Here is a 16,996-nt window from a genome sequence, read left to right on the forward strand (position 1 = left end):
TTAGGGAAAAAAGGAGATTTTAAAACACAAAAGAAAAAAAGCTCTATTTAACTAGGGAATTGTAATAATTGAGATACTATTAATTGTATATTGTGTTGAAAGCAGAAATGGTTAAGTTGTGGTTTGGAGGAATATATGGGGGAAATTATTTGGTTTATTATTATTGGTAAATATAATTAATTGATTTGTAAGAAATTGGATTGCATGGAAATAATTGGAATATTCATGTTCATATTGATTAATATACAAAAAAGGTAGTTATATAACTAATTGATTTATATTAAAATGTTGAATTCATATTAAACAACTGTAATATTACATAATTAACCAATGTGAGGATGGATATAAAAATAGATGACAATGGGAAGGGGTATAATATAGAATAGAAGGGAAAAATTGAATTTGATTAAGATTAGAGATGAGGATGAAGGGTAATATTGGTTTTTTACAAAAATAGATGAGGAATAAATATGGCAAAAAGGAAATATAGAAATTGTAAATTTAATTGAAATGACTAAACACTGTTTAAATTTATGAACCGGCCAAATACTCTGTTCAAAGAAAATACATTGTATGTTTGTATGTGTGTTTCTAATTATTGTTATTTATTCATATTTGTTCTCTTTTATTCTTTAAAGTTTAACAATTCATTCTTTATCTTAATATCTTTATATTTGTTTGGGGTTGGCTTTCTTCCCTTTCATCTTTTTTATTGTACAGCAATCTTTCTCCTCAAACCTACCACCTCTCTCTTTTCTTTCCTTCTTACTTTCTCTTCCTCACCCTCTTCTTCTCCTCCCTACTTCCTCTTCCTTTCTCCTTCTCCTCCTCTCTTCCTCCCTCTCTTACCCTCACTCCTACTCTAATTTCCCTTCCCTTCCTTCATCCCTCTCTATTGCTGTATCCTTTTATGTATATGGACTACTCAGAGGGCTGAAAAAGTTATTTCTGACTGGTCCTCTCCCTTTTGACCAGTCCTCGAACTTACGACTGTCCTCACATTTTACGTTTTTGCCCTATCTTGTCACCATGGTGAAGAGAAGCAGTTGTGAAATGAGTGACATGGTTGTTAAAAATGCTGCACGGGCATAAATGTGAGGATGGTCATAAGTGTGAGGACCAGTCAAAAGTGCGAGGACCTGTCAGAAATGACTTTTTTCAGCCCTCTATACACATAGCCATGGCCACCCGGTCACATGACCAGCTAGCCACACCCACCCAGTCACATAACCTCCAAGCCATGCCCACAAAATAAGCCACGCCCACAGAACCGGTAGTAAAAAAATTTAGAACCCACCCCTGGTTGGGGGTCACCACAACATGAGGAACTGTATTAAAGGGTCGCGGCATTAGGAAGGTTGAGAACCACTGGCTTAGAAGAACTTGGTGGAACAGCTTCTTGGATTCAACTGTAAGTGTTTATATTGTATAGGACAAATCATGTCTAGGTTTAGTGCTGGGATATATAGCTTATTTGTTTGTATAAAGCCATGTACGTACAACTTACAAGACTGTGTATGTTGATATTAAAAATCTAATTATATGCCAGTTAGTATAACATATTTTATATTTTAGGGAAAGAGGCATCCTAAACAATGGCAAAAAGACTGCTAACAACAAACACAACAAAGTCTACTGTTTATGAGCACTTTGCATTATCAAGTGATGGAAAACATTACGTGTGCCAATGTATTAGAAAAGATGATGATGGTGAAAAACAATGTGATGCAAAAATTAGCAGTTTCAGTGGGCCTGATAAAAATGCACCTACAAGAGCATCAAATTTGAAAAGACACTTACAGCGTTTTCATCCCAAAGTGTTAGAAGCCGTGAATGAGAAAGATAGCAATGAAAACATTGCATCTACTTCTGTGACAAAAAACGTTCAGAAATCTACTGGAGAACAATCACAAATAAGAAAATTCTTTATATCTGACAAAGTTACCATAAGGATGACACCAGAAAAATTCAAACACCACATTATTGAAATGGTAGTAAAGAATAGTGTACCACTATCCTTCTTTTCACAGACAGCCTTTTTAGGCCTAAATGGAGAAATGGCAAAAAAAACTTGGTGTTTCTCTGGAAAGAGAAAGTATAAGGAAACTTATAATTGAGGAGGCCAAATGTAAAAAGGAAGAACTACAGAAAGTTATGAAAGGACGTTTTGTCTTCCTTAAAATGGATGCATGCACACGTCACAGAGTCAATTATTTCGCTATTAATGTTAGATTTGTGGATGAAAATAACAAAACAATAACACGGACCCTCGGAGTAAAGGACACTCAGGCACATCACACCAGTGATTACCTTCAGAAGTTAGTGGAGGGTGTTCTAGAAGATTTTGAAATTAAAAAGGAACAGATTTTATGTGTTGTGACAGATAACGCTTCTAACATGTTGAGCACAATTGAGAAGATGAAGGCAGATGAAGAAGGTATCAAACAGATATTAGACTTAGAGGAAGACAGCTCTGCAAGTATTAGAGAAAGTTTAGAAACTGAAGAGAATGCTGACATTTTTTTAGACAACTTTGTTGAAGAAGCATTGAAGCTTGCTACTATTCATCATATGCGATGTGCTGTTCATACACTGCAACTTGCCATAAGAGATGGATTAAAAGATCGCCATGCAGCTACATTAATTGGCAAATTACGGCAAGTAACTGTTGCAGCCAGGGCCCCAAAAACAGATGCAATTTTGAAAAGACGTGCAGGAAAAGGAGCCATTTTGGATCAAACAACTCGCTGGGGAAGCACTTATTTAATGGTGAAGCGTTTGCTTGAACTTAAAGACTTCAAAGAAGAAATGGACAATGAAAATCTTGCATTAACTGCAAGCCAGTGGACACAAACAAAAGAGCTGGAGAACCTTCTTTCTCACCCCTTCACTGTCACCAAGAGGTTGCAATGTGATGATCTAACCCCGGGTAAATTCCTCTTGGAATGGAAGAGCCTGTTATATCGCCTGAACAAAAATGGAGGGTTAATAGCTGAGGGCATTGCATCTTCAATGATGAAAAGAGAGTCTTTTGCTGGAAAATGAAATCTTGTTAGCGGCTATTTATGTCGACCCAATGAGCCGACTTTTATTGAACAGTAAACAGATTGCTACTGGGAAAAAGGCCCTCTATGATGTAGCAGTTCGCATGAAGGGATTACGACCTGAAATACCTCCACAGGAGGATGGAGTTCTTTTAAGCAATAGTGGTAACTCAGAATCATCTTCTTCAAACGAAGAATTAGACTTTGATTCCTTCTTAGACAAAATGGAAGTTGCTAAAGGAAAGCGACGTCGCATAAGCGTTACAGAACCAGTAAATGTCCAAATAAAAAAATTCCAACAGGAGTTTTATAAAGCACTAAAAGAAGTTGAAAAGTATGATCGCTCATCAAAACTTACTGTTGAAGAAGCCATCCTTGTTTATCCAGAGATCGTTAGTGATGTGGCCAGAATAGTTACTGCAATGCCACCCACCCAAGTCAGTGTCGAAAGATTATTTTCAGCCCTAAAAATAATAAAGTCTGACTTAAGAGCCTCTATGAAAGAGGATCTGGCAGAGGCAATTCTCTTCCTTAGAACTCTACATTGAATTGATTTGCATTTGCTAAGCCTATAACTACATTTCAAGATTAATATAAACCATTTCTAGGTTTTACAGATTTTGTTTTTGGTTCATATAGATAAGCTTTGTTTTTGTTCTAAAACAACCGAATAATGTGGTTTGTATTTTTGAACTGGTAAAGTTCCTGTTCCTGATGTTTATGCCTGCTGCTACTATCCAGCAACTTGATTAATTAAATTAATAAAAAAAATTAATAAAACTTTGTTGTTTTCATTGTGTTTGTCTTTTGCTTAAACTGTTCAATACAGTAGACTGTTGGCTTCCCAGCCAGTAGTCCTGTGGTAATGACATGTATGTTGCCTTTCTTTCCTTCAAGGAATGTATAAAATACATTCGCATATTAATACAGAGGAGTCGGAGTCGGGGAGTCGGAGTCGGAGTCGGAGTCGGAAGTACAAAAAACTGAGGAGTCGGAGTCGGAGTCGGAACATTTATCTCCCGACTCCACAGCTCTGGGTTTGATGCACCCTGTTATTAACACAGCTGCCTGCAATTTCTGCAGGTTTGAATCTTACCAGGCTCAAGGTTGACTCAGCCTTCCATCCTTTCTAAGGTAGGTTAAATGAGGACCCAGTTTGTGGGGGCAATAAGCTGACTTTGTATAAATATACAAAAGTATGAAGGCTATTGCTTAACGCATTGTAAGCCGCCCTGAGTCTCCGGAGAAGGGCGGCATATAAATCAAATAAAAAAAAAAAAACTCCCAGAATTCCTCAGCCAGCAGGGCAAATTCTGGAATTTGAAGACCACACATCTTCAAGTTACAAATTTGAAAAACTCTTACAAACCAATGATGAAGTTGCACAGTATATTGATTAGAGTAAAATAATGCACTATTCTGTACCGTATAGCAGTGTTTCTTAATCTTGACAACTTGAAGATGGCCTGGACCAACTCCCTAGTTAATTTTGCTGGCTGAGGAATTCTGGGAGTTGAAATCCACACATTTTCAAATTGCCAAGGTTGAGAAACTGCTGTATAGGGATTCTTTCCATGAGTGATTCTTACACACACGGTTGACTAGTTTGCAGCTCTGCGAACTTAACCTGTGACTTTTGCTCCAGTTTTTCTGTTAACTCCAATAACTGGTTTCAGATGAACCCGTCTAAAAATTTTACGAAATCAGGAAAACACACGTTCGACTTTTAACGATCAAACCCAGTCCCAGACCTTAGCAAAATTAAAACTGCAATATCACGAAATTAATGTTTAGCATCTGCTTTAAGTCTAATTGTTTACCGGTTGATACCCACTGATTTTTTAGGTAAGAAAAAAAAAAAAACGAATTTTAGGATTAAAAATGGGAAATCTCTACCTTTTGATGGTGCTATTTACACAAAGTATCCTTGGAACGAATCAAGGTCTTATATATACGATATATATAATGTCGTCTGGTGGACTAATGCGATCTTAAAAAGGATTGGTAAATGAACCTCAAACTGGACTCCTGTCCTGAAGTCATGGCAAACGGAGCAAGGCCAATTCCCTTCTTTTTTTGCAAAAAGTTTTTTATTTTTTAACCAAACATACCAATTACATCTTTTCGGAACAGAGCTTTGATCCGGTCATCAATTTATACAATTTTTTGTCACCCTTGACAAAATTTTATATATTCTGTTTCGCCATAACACTTATTTCTCAAACTTAAGTCATTTATTCAACTAATACCATCTTAAAAAGAGTTTACTCTTATTTACTTAATCAAAACAATTACCCTTCTATTAACCCACCTAAAATCTTAAATCAGTTAATAACTCATAGTACATTTACCAAATTTAAATCTTATCTCTAATCTTAAAAATATACATTTAACATTTAAACTTAGTTCTTAATTCAAATAATGCTATTTCAATTTCCTTTTCCTTTTTGCTTAAATAAAAAATGTTTATTACAATTGTTAGACATATTTAAACAATATCCCAATTATTATAAGAGGCCAATTCCCTTCTGTCATCGATGAAGGGGCTCGGATTTACTCCTTTCCCACGAGGTTCTCGGCCGTTTCTTGCCTGAGCAGAGGGTCGGACTAGAAGACCTCCAAGGCCTCTTCCAACTCTTGTTATTCTGCTTTTTCCGCCTTGATTTGCGACCCCGCACTTGTAAAGCTCCTTTGCCCTTCCGCACCGCGACTCCATTCGGGCGGAAAAACCTCGATTCTTCCTCTCTCCTCTTCCTGGCCTGAGTTGAGGACTTGGGGGCGGCGCCGCAGCCTCTTTGCCGCTTGAAAGACATGGCCGGCGGCGGGGTTCCCTTGCTCCGTGTGCTGGTGGACATGGATGGGGTCTTGAGCGACTTCGAGGGCGGGCTGCTCCGCGACTTTGTAGCTTCCTACCCCGAGGAGCCTCACGTGGAACTGGCGCAACGAAAGGGCTTTTCAGCGCTGGATCAGTACCGGCGCCTACGGGAAGACCTAGGGGTGAGCTTCTGGTAGCTGGATCCCGGGACAGGAGGAACTCTAGATCTCCTTCCCCCTCCGCTTGGTTATTCCTGCAGCTAAAGGAGAAGGGCAGAAATACTGTACAGGGCAGATCTCAGGTTTTCTCCTTAGATGAAGCGTCTAGCATTTTTAAAATCCGTAGTTTCTGGTCATGTTGAGATAAACATAGGAACGTTAAGGGGCTTTTACAAAAAACTTATCTCTATCTGCTTTGAAAATGATTTAGAAGATTTTCTATTAAAAACAAACAGATCTGGTGTTCCTTAACACTGGCTCAACTTTATCAGGTTCCCATATCTTCTTCTTTCTTTTTTTAAAGATAGTTGTTTTAAGGAATCAGTCATCAGTCCACCTCTTAAAGAAGCAGATTTTTTTTTTGAAGCTAGCAAAAGACCGCAGAAGTTTGAACTGCTCTATTAAGCACCAGATTACTGCAATATACAAGGCCCAACCCTTTTGCCTATAAATGAGTACTGTACAACTATTACAGTATTATGAAGGGAGTGAAAAGCCTTTCTGTAGTACAGGTAAAGTTGGCAGCTTTAAAGTTTTAAAATAAAGTTTTAGCTGAAGCATTGTAAATCTGTTCATATTGTGAGCTTTTAATTGGTGGAGTGCTTAAGAGTGCGACCCTGTGTACTTTTTAAAAACACAGTATTGGATATATAAAATTCTACTCTTGTTTGAGAACTGATAAAAGCTGTTGCTTCACTGCTATTATTCTGCTGTAAACTTTCCCTCTAACTTCAGCAGGTGGCAGCCTCCGGCTCTCCTCTGGGTTTGAAAGGCTGAGCAGTGTCATCTGTTTAGGATATAAATTAGGGGCTCCTAGGGTTGTGCCTAAACTGGAAAGTCAAGATACACCACAAAAGGTGGAAATGCCAAATCACTTTTCAAAACTATCCAAGAGTTAAGGGTGGCTTTGCTTTTTATTATTTCTTGCTTTTATGTCACCAGGGAGACATAACGCTGGTTCTTAGGTGTTCTCCCATATTTTCATTTCTGCCAGGAACTGCATCATTTGCCTTTATACTGAAACAGGAAGAGAAACCAGAACAAGCTTGTAGTAAACTTCCTTCCTGAAGCCTTCAAGACCTCAAAGTAAAGGAGTTTGAAATCATATCCTGAAGAGCAAATGGCAATCTCTCTCAAAGTCAGATGTTTTGTCCAAATTAACACAAAAACTTTTGAGGAGAGAAATATACCTGTTTTTTGTTCTTAGCTGGGCATCCCTTTGGTTCAAGAACCACACAAATTGCCAGAGGTACCCCCTTTATACAATATCTGTCCTCTCCCTTCCAGCAGTCCTGGGCTGTTTTCTCAGAGGAAGAGCAAAGGAAAGAAACCATTTTCTTTCTCACCTATACCTTGATGCAGATCACGATACTCTGCAATCCTGAGAAGTAGCATCGGCAATTAGTTGAACAGCTGGCTGGCAGGAACGAAGTCTCTACATTTTTGGGCATAAGTGGTATTACTTAGACAGCAAGGGAAGTGTGAGAATTTCCCTTCCCCATCATAGTTTTGTGTGTCAATGCAGCGTGATGCACCCATACATGTGTTACTAAAAAGGTGATCTCTAGTTTGGAGTTCTCAATCTTGGCGACTTAAAAGATGTGTAGACTTCAGCTTCCAGAATTTCCCAGCCAGCTTCAATTCTGGGAGCTGAAGTTAACACATCTTCAAGCCGCCAAGTTTAATAAACACTGCTCCGGCAGGTTATCTATGTATGCTTAGTCCTTCCACTGCTTATTCATTCTAATAATTACAAAGCAGTTAGTTATTTACTTAAGCAGTGTTTTGCAAGGTTTGAGAATCATTTTAGTGCCATCCCTCAATTATAACAATGTTTTTCACTTTACTGAGTTTCTGAGTAAAGAACAGATTCAAGAATATAAACTTAATTTTATTTGAAAAAGAATATATGAGATAGAAATATAACAGTCACACTAGCTATTTTAAATGACATCTTGCACCAATGACCCATTCTTAATTTCTTGCTTTAAAAAACAGCTTGGCCTTTAGTGTTACTTACCTGATACCTTGGAATATGGTTTGAAATGAACTTAAAACACAACATCTAGTTTCTTTATATGATCTTTAAAGCTATCTGAATTTTAAATGTTAATTAAATTGTCTTAACCATACTTCTAAATATGTGATTTTTTAGGCCAAAATAGCCAAGGTCTATGAGTCACCTGGCTTCTTTCTGAGTCTGCAGCCCATCCCAGGAGCTATTGAAGCGATGCATGAGATGATTCAAATGCCCAAGTAAGGACCATTTGACATTAAGAATACTTTGGCATCAGTATACATTTTCTTCTTGTAATGGAGAATATCATGTCTTTTCAGCACTGAAGTTTTTATTTGCACAAGTCCTTTACGGAAATATGAATACTGCGTTTCAGAAAAGGTTGGCAATTGTCACTCTTCCTTCTTTCACTCTTAACATGCGAAGCACCTATCAATCAAGATGAGGGATTCTTTATGTTTTAAAACTTTTTTCTTTCATTGGCTTTCTTTCCTTGCCTCATCCCTGGTCAGTGGCTAATAACAAGACAATGTCAGAGCAGGTTTGGGTAGCTTTCATACCATGCCTCGGCTTTAGTTCTTCTGAGATTACAGAAAAGTTCTGTCTTAGTCCAGGATACTAAACTCTTAAGAAGATTACTAGCCATTAAAATCCAAATCCTCCATTGCCCTATACAAACTGAAATCTTGCCAGTACAAAGTCACTAAAGAGTCAAATCCCTTTGAAGGAAAAAAATATCAAGTATACTTACTCCTTAATAAACAAAATATATACTCCATTCATTAAAATATTAATATGGTACTAATCAGAAAGGGTGGCTCTTTCAAATCAGCACAGGCCGTCTGGAAAGGCTACTCCTATCTGATTTTAAAACTTCTAAGTGGCGTTTTAGAAAGGATTATATTGTCCAATAGTTTATACGTATGTAATTATACATATGCATCTTATGAAATACGCATAGTTAAGATGCTGAAGCTTTAAAGTCTATTTTATCTGATTCATGTAGTAGTTTCTTAAGCTTGTCGCTGCCACCTAGATACGAAAGACTTGCTTTATTCTCTACTGTCCACAATATCAATTTATTATAAAGTTTTATGCCACCTTCCATCAAAATTATGAGGATAACAGACTAGTATCATAGACTAACTATATAGGAATAATTATTATCTGGAAATCAGTCTTTAAAGAACTATCTTTCAAAGCTTGGAAAAATTTGTCTGGAAAGTCAAGGAAAGCCAGTTTGTGTGGCTCTCCAATTTTTGCTTTATTACAGCTTTTATCACTGCTAGCCAGCCCTGCCCATTATAAGAGATTAGAAGAGCTGCAGGCCAGCCTCTCAAGCAGAAAGAAAATTTAAATTCAAGAATGGGCTGACCTGATTTGAGTGTAGAAAAACATCCCCCTCCCATGCCCCAGAGCATCCCTATGGAAGAGGCAATTGGGTAACAATTAAATTAAATTAAATTAAATTAAAGCAAAGCAAAAAAACAGCTTTAAAGACGGCTGATTGCTCTGTTCTAACCCTCATCCCTTCTTAGTTATGATCTAGAGCAGAGATTTTCAGGCTTTGGGAGATCCAGAAGCCACTTATTCCCTAGCCTTGTTAAGAATAGTGAAATTAAAGGCTAAAACAGTAGAAAAGATACAAATACAGTATTCCTGAAAGACAGTGCTAGGCAACTGCACAGTCACAAAACACCCTCATAAATTTAAGAGCAAACCTGCTTCTTAACAATGCAATTTTCTACTTTAGACCCAATATGTATATATGGCTAAATATTTTTACAGCCTCCAGCCAAAAAAGTCATCCATTCCTGCTTTATATAATCACCTATATCAGAGGTGTCAAACTTGCGGCCTGCAGGCCACATGTGTCACGCACTGGCCATGCCAACCCATTTTAGCAAAGGGGAAAAGAATTGTGATACATCACGTGATGTGACAATGCAAGTTTGACACCCCTGACTTATATGGTTGAAAGAGACATTTTGGAAAACAAAAGAATAAATTTTATTTGTTCTGGTATGACCCATATCTAAGTAATAATACTTAAAATTGTATTTTAATTCTTGCATGAAAGAAAAATAGCTACGTTAGGGTTGCTTTTTGACAACTTTGTTCTCTTAATCACTATAAATTTTAAGCACCTTTTTTGTGAACCATATAGTAAGAACCTTTATTCTGTTAAAAAAAAAAAAAGCGCTAACCTGATGTACTTTCGCCATTAAGGCCAAATTTTCACTTTTAAAGGAAATTTTAAGGAAAGAAAAGGACATTTTAAAGGAAATAGGGCAGGCTTGCTGCAGATCCTGTCAGCAAAAGAATGTTAATTCATGGGGACTAGAAGACAAGCTTTTTCTGCAGCAGCCCCTGCTCTGTGCAACATCCTCCTTCTGGAGATTAGAATGGCCCCAATCCTGTTAGCCTTCTGTACAACTTTAAAGACCTTACTGGCTATGCTCCCGAGCCTGGGGTGCTACATGCACCAAGAGCCACGTCTCCTGGCTATATTGTTAACAGGACAGATTTCTTGTTATGAATGTACTTAAATTAGATGTTTTAATGATTTTTAGAGTTTTAATGGCTTTTACTGATTTTGTTGTTTTAAAATGTTTTACGACTTTAATTATAATATAGGTTTCTGAATTGGGAGCAGGCCCAGAAGAATTTACTGAGATGGGTGGCTATAGAAATCAAATAAATAGGTAGGTAGGTAGGTAGGTAGGTAGGTAGGTAAGTAAATAAATAAATAAGCAAGCAAGCAAGCAAGTAAGCAAATCAATCACCCAGATTTGTTCTTGGAACTAGATTACCAGCCTATGCTTGTTTACTCAAAAATAAGATTGTGTTCGTGTGTTCATTGAAACGTAAGAGACTGGTAAATACATAAAGATTTATAATGTAATGTTTTGCAAAATGAGCAAAGAATTTTGGACGTTTGGAGAGTATCAGCAGCTTGAGATATAGCCCAAGCATTCTGTCTTAAAGCTACATAGGATAAGTCTACTAATGTCTTATAGTAAAAAGAGTTTTCGTGAAAGCTGTAAGTACCTTTCTTCTAATAACTGCTTTCTTATCACTTGGCAGTATGTATGGGTTGCGCAGCACTTGGGTCCTAAATTTGTGGATCGACTAATTCTGACTCGAGATAAAACAGTTGTTTCAGCTGATCTGCTCATTGATGACAAGGACACCATTAAAGGTATAAGGATCTGTGCTACCACTTCAACTTTTCATCACAGTGTTGTATTATATGGTTATATTTTTAATGTCCCTTTTCAATTCTTCTCAGGGGTAGAGCCAAATCCAAGCTGGGAACACATCTTGTTCTCTTGCTGTCACAACAAACATCTAAAGCTACAGCTGCCACGGAGAAGACTTGAATCTTGGACGGATGACTGGAAGGCGATACTGGAAAGCAAACGCTCCAAGTGAAGCATAAAGAAAAGAACATTTATTTCAGCCACCATCAAAGGCTCTGGGAAGTATTTGCTGATCACCAATCCCAACTGGAAACAGAGACAGGCCCTTCAAGTCAAATGATCCATATGGGAATAGGATTATATCTTAATTCTAAATGCGCTTGAATGATTAGAGTTATTAAAATTTTAAATCCTTGGATGGAATGTTTGTTATGTTTGCCAATTAATTAAATGAACAAAAGAGCTCTAAAAATGTAAGACAGCTCTTTGACTCATTATCTCCCCCTGCTCCTGAAAAATATACTCAGTCAAAGAACATATATTTCTATTTTCTCAGATCTCCTCTACAAACAGTCTAGAATATTTACTAAGGCTCTTTAACAACTAGTTTATGGCAACTGGTTCATATTTCTAAATAATCTGAAAATGAATTGAAAAGCACATTAGAGTACGAAAGGAACCCATCCATTCTCAAAGTCCACTGTATGCTTCCCAAGGGAAACCCTCAAGACTATTTACAGTCATTTTTAAAGCAGAATACCTGCCGCGAATTCTTTCGCTTTTCCTTTGGGATGTGTGTCAGGAAAGAATCCTCCTAATTCAGGGAGGATCTTGTTGGCTGCCTCCTGGGCTGCATTCATCCTTGGGCAGTGGAATCCCGACTGCTGTGTGCCTGGTTAAGCTCCTGGCCTGCTCCACCTGAAGGGGGCTGCAATAATCCTCAAGGAAAATAGTGGCCAGGTTTTTCAGCCTTTTGTTGTTTGAGAGGGAGAAGCGCAGCATGCACTCGATCACAGGGAGGGTGGTGATCTCTTGGCGGGACTGGGGTGTGGACAAGTACATCAGAGTTGTAACTGCAGATAGGACTGTCTCTTCATTGGCACTGGCCAGACAGCTGACAACAGCTGACACTCCACCAGCCTCTAGTATATAGTCTTTGTTGATTTTGTCCAGGCAGAGATTACATAGTCCTCCTGAAAAATAAGAGAATGAGATGGTAAAGATAGTAACAGGGTGGTTTGGTCCATTTCATCTTAATAATAATGTACATTTCGGTAGTTCTAAGACAATTTGGTCTCTTATTTCTATCTGTAAATGGTTTTGGGCTAAATCTGATACAAGTACTGTACTAAACTGCTCATTTGGTGACCATTTGAACTTAAAATGACTATAAAAAAGTATCATGACTGATCATTGGAAGTTGCAGCCATCACAGAATCTTGCAGTTATGTGATCACAATTCAGGTGCTAGACAACCATCAGACATTTACAATTTAAAATGTGTGATCACCATTTGTAGCCAGACAAGCAAAGTCACTGGGAAAGCTGGCAGGAAGTCATAAGCCATGGTCACATGATATTCATATTTCTAAACAACCATGGGTAATTCACTTAACAGCTGCAGCCAGAACTGATGTTGTAAGTTGGTGTATTCATGGGATGTTTCACTTTACAACTGTGTTGTTTAGCAACAGTTGCCAGTCCCAATTGCCGTTGGTACCTCAGGTCTACCTACAGTATATAGCAGGGGTGTCAAACTCGCGACCCACGGGCCAGATGCGTCACATGCTGCCCCTCCCCCCCCAGTTTAGCAAAGGGGGAAAAAAGTCCTGATACATCATGTGATGCCGCCATGACGATGCGAGTTTGACACCCCTGGTATATAGTATAAGTAAACTTGCAAGCTATTTATATGAATGCTGTCCATCAAAAATAGCTTTTAGGAGGTGCAAAAACATCTCTGTATCTGCAGAATCCTTACATTGGAAAGTTTGAATCAGCAGGCTGAGAGCTAAACTGAGAAGCATTACTCACTAGTCACAGTATGGTCATACCTACCAGTAGAACCAGTCATAAATACTGTCCTGTCAAATGGGAAGACACAGCAGAGAAGAACCAAACTTTCTCAGTTCAAATGACCAATTTATAACAAAGATACATTCAGAATCCTAAAAGTCATAAAATACTGCTTGTAGGTTTTACATACAGATTATGAGTTTGTACAAATGTTGTGAAGAAAGAACAAACCAGTACCCCTCATGAATTAGAAATCTATAACACCAGAATTATAAAATATTATACACATTTGGAAAAACTTGTACTTGCAAAATAGCCTATACATTTGGATTTATTTATTTTTTTGCCAAAAGGAGAAAAGGCAGGTAAGAGAAATGATACAGAGTTGACAAGCCCCCTCTAAGAGCCAATATAGTTTGTGTTTAACTATTTTGACATTGCCAAAAGTTCCTCTATGCAAAAAATATTGAATACATAGTTTCTCCTTTAAAAAAAATCCTACTTATTTTTCTAAAGTTGAAATCTTATAACATGCAAATGTTTTATTTAAAAAATTAAGTAATCTACATAATTTCAACCACTCGATTTTGTTTTGAAAACCTTTTCTTTAATATAAACCGGTCAGGCTAATCTCAAACAACACTAGAAACACTACTTTGCAACAGTCATCGTGCAAGATGACTGGTACTACAGTGGTTTAAAGCACCCTGTTATTAACACAGCTGCCTGCAATTTACTGCTGGTTCGAATCTCTCCAAGGCTCAAGGTTGACTCAGCCTTCCATCCTTTCTAAGGTAGGTTAAATGAGGACCCAGTTTGTGGGGGCAATAAGCTGACTTTGTATAAATATACAAAAGTATGAAGGCTATTGCTTAACGCACTGTAAGCCGCCCTGAGTCTCCGGAGAAGGGCGGCATATAAATCAAATTAAAAAAAAAAAAAAAGAGAATGTTATTTTATACTACTGCTCTCAGCTGTACTCTGTCTTATGTTTGCTCGTGTAATTTGTAACTGTCCTCTTGCCATCATTTTCAAAATTTATTTTCTGTAATATCCAGAATACCCAGTTCTTCAACCTACTTGCATGCCTTTGCCAGAAAGTTCTTAATCCAAGGATGAGGAAACTAGCCCTCCCACTTCTCTGATCATTGCTGATGTAGAGTAAGGCTTCTGCAACTTTTAGTTTAGCAATGAATTACATAATTACAGGTTCTTCTTCACAGCTTAAAGTGAAGAGAAGAGTTGAACACTGCAATGGAATAGGCTAACATGCTAGCTTCTCCTATAACTATTGAGAAATGATTCTATTTCATGGAAAATGTTGAAATCCAGGCCTTACCAAGTGCAAATTCCACAAGACTGTCGTTTTCCTCAGTGAGCATGTCTAGAAACAGATCCAAGACCTTGAGCTGCCGCAGATATTCATAATTTTGGGGGTTATAAGCAAAATTGGCCAGATTAGCCAACACTTGCTCTTTGGCATCTGCAACATAAATAAAAGAACTCTTAATATTAAAAAAGCACCTGTAAAAGTCAATATGGAAATATGAACTGACCAATAAATTACACTCACCTGAACTATCTGTCACTTGGAATTCAGTGACTAAGGCCTGCAAGTATTCAAGCCGACTCAGGCCTACCAACTCCTTCTGATTTTGGGACATATCGGTAGATGCTAGATAAATAGAAGACAAAACAGTATTAAGAACATCATCTGGTGTTATGACAGGTATCAATACTTATTATAAATGTATGCATTTCAATTATCCCAGTGTATATTATTCAATTCGATCTTCAAAAATACTAGAGTGGTATATAAAAGCATTGCTAGGTAACCATGCACAATAACACTTAGTAATAATTTTGACATAAAGATTATAATGCTTCTCCTCTAGCAAGTTCACGTGACTGTTGGCATTTGTTAGATTTTATTTTATTATATTTTTTGAGTACGGTTTTTAATTCTTTTTGATTTTGTTTAGGATCCAAATTTAATTAATTTCTTCAGATTTAATTTATTTAATATCTAAATTAAATCTTCCTTCCATCTGGATCACAGTAAAGTGAATTTGCCAAATCTTAGCATGTAGCACATTTCCCCTAAGCTAGCTGCACTGTTGTAATATAAAGATGACTAATTCTTCTCTATCACTATTTTAAAATATGATTGTAAATGTATGCTTAAGAGAACTCCCGTATTCCAACGAATCACAAAAGCCATGTGTCGAGCATTTGATTATGCTAGTGACGTTCAAGTTACAAGGATATGGGGTCACTTCAGGAGGATTTATTAACTTGTTCTGGGAATAGCCACTGATGAATGTTTCCTTTAATAATATCCCATTTAAAATGTAAGCATTGTCACATATTTTATTTATTTATTTGTATCCCGCCTTTATTATTTTTTTTTACAAATACCGTAACTCAAGGTGATGTTTCCTTTAACAATATCCCATTTAAAATGCAAGCATTGTCACATATTCTATTTATTTATTTGTATCCCGCCTTTATTATTATTATTTTTTTACAAATACCGTAGCTCAAGGTGGTGAACATATTCAACACACCTTCCTCCTATTTTCCCTACAACAACCTTTGAAGTGGGTTGGGCTAAACTAAAGGAAGAATGAGTGACTCAAAATTACCCAGCTGGTTTTCATGGCTAAGGCAGGACTTGAACTCAAGGCCTCCTGTTTTCTAGTTCTCAGTTTGTTAGCTGATTGTTAATTTGTTAACATGGTAGCTCTATAAATTTACTATAACTTTGGCATGTTTCGAACAGCGTTCCTTTTGTGTCCATGGCAAATGAAATTTCATTTTCAGTTCCAAGTTTTAACATAGCAATATAATAACGGCAATATACCGCTTCAGAGTGCTTTACAGCCCTGTCTAATCAAACATTCAAAAAACAACAACAACAAAGGATTCGGTTATAACCTAACTATGTTAAGACCCAAGGATCTTATATCTTCATTCAGGCAACTAACCCTAATGCAAATATTTACCTTCGTTTGCATATTTTTTCATATAAAAAGGAACCACGGTAACCATCAATACTTACATTCGTGAGCGTAAGGCTAATACCAGGGTCTTCGTCCAAATGACGTCACGAAAAAGCAGGTGGGAGGAGCCACCGCTTCTCCCACCTGCTGGATTACCTGAATTTTCCAGCCATGCGCCTCAATTTCTATCAAGCCCTTGGAGGGGGGGAGGAAGAGGGGGAGGAGACAAGAAATCAAAACAATATCCCAGCAAAGACCTGCAGAGTTAAAGTTAAAGCGAAACAGGAAGCCGGAAGTTACGTTTAGGGACGAGGGGAAAGGTGGTCCCCAGCGGCACAGAGAGCCTCATCCCCACATGTTGTAGTTCCGTGTTTGGTGCGGGATGCCTCTGAAAGATTCGGTAGGCGGAGCCTCTGCAGCTTCCGCTGGCGCCGCCTCTTCGGGGTTGGGAGGGGGGAAAACCCCCGGCGGGTACTGGTCTCTGGGTGATGGATGCTGCGGGAAGCATCGCTGATGCTCGGGATGGTCGCTTTTGTGCACGATTTGGCGGGTCGCAAGGGGCGCCCCGACCCAGTGGGGAGAAGTTGTGGATCTGCGATGTTTTGAAAATAAAGTTTCATACGTATTTAGGAGTAAAACCTCTTAAACGAATCGGATTAAAAGCTCAACTTTCGCTGGAAA

At 37.9% G+C, this 16,996-nt stretch overlaps 2 protein-coding genes across 2 annotated transcripts; one reads left to right on the top strand and one right to left on the bottom strand.

Moving 5' to 3' along the window:
- The first annotated feature begins 5,852 nt into the window (after positions 1-5,852).
- Positions 5,853-11,713, top strand: NT5C (5', 3'-nucleotidase, cytosolic). The gene is made up of 5 exons (XM_070937583.1): positions 5,853-6,041; positions 8,233-8,333; positions 8,415-8,475; positions 11,182-11,296; positions 11,387-11,713. The coding sequence occupies exons 1-5, from the start codon at positions 5,856-5,858 to the stop codon at positions 11,527-11,529; spliced, it is 606 nt and encodes a 201-aa protein (XP_070793684.1). The 5' UTR covers positions 5,853-5,855; the 3' UTR covers positions 11,530-11,713.
- ARMC7 (armadillo repeat containing 7) lies at positions 11,527-16,613 on the bottom strand. The gene is made up of 4 exons (XM_070937582.1): positions 16,375-16,613; positions 14,887-14,988; positions 14,653-14,796; positions 11,527-12,490 (listed from the first exon to the last, which is right to left on the bottom strand). The coding sequence occupies exons 2-4, from the start codon at positions 14,975-14,977 to the stop codon at positions 12,117-12,119; spliced, it is 609 nt and encodes a 202-aa protein (XP_070793683.1). The 5' UTR covers positions 14,978-14,988; positions 16,375-16,613; the 3' UTR covers positions 11,527-12,116.
- Between the last annotated feature and the right edge of the window lie 383 nt (positions 16,614-16,996).

This window comes from Pituophis catenifer, unplaced genomic scaffold (assembly GCF_029215685.1).
Source record: "Pituophis catenifer annectens isolate HBS135680 unplaced genomic scaffold, rPitCat1.0.hap2 SCAF_2, whole genome shotgun sequence".
In the NCBI taxonomy this organism is placed as follows: domain Eukaryota; kingdom Metazoa; phylum Chordata; class Lepidosauria; order Squamata; family Colubridae; genus Pituophis; species Pituophis catenifer.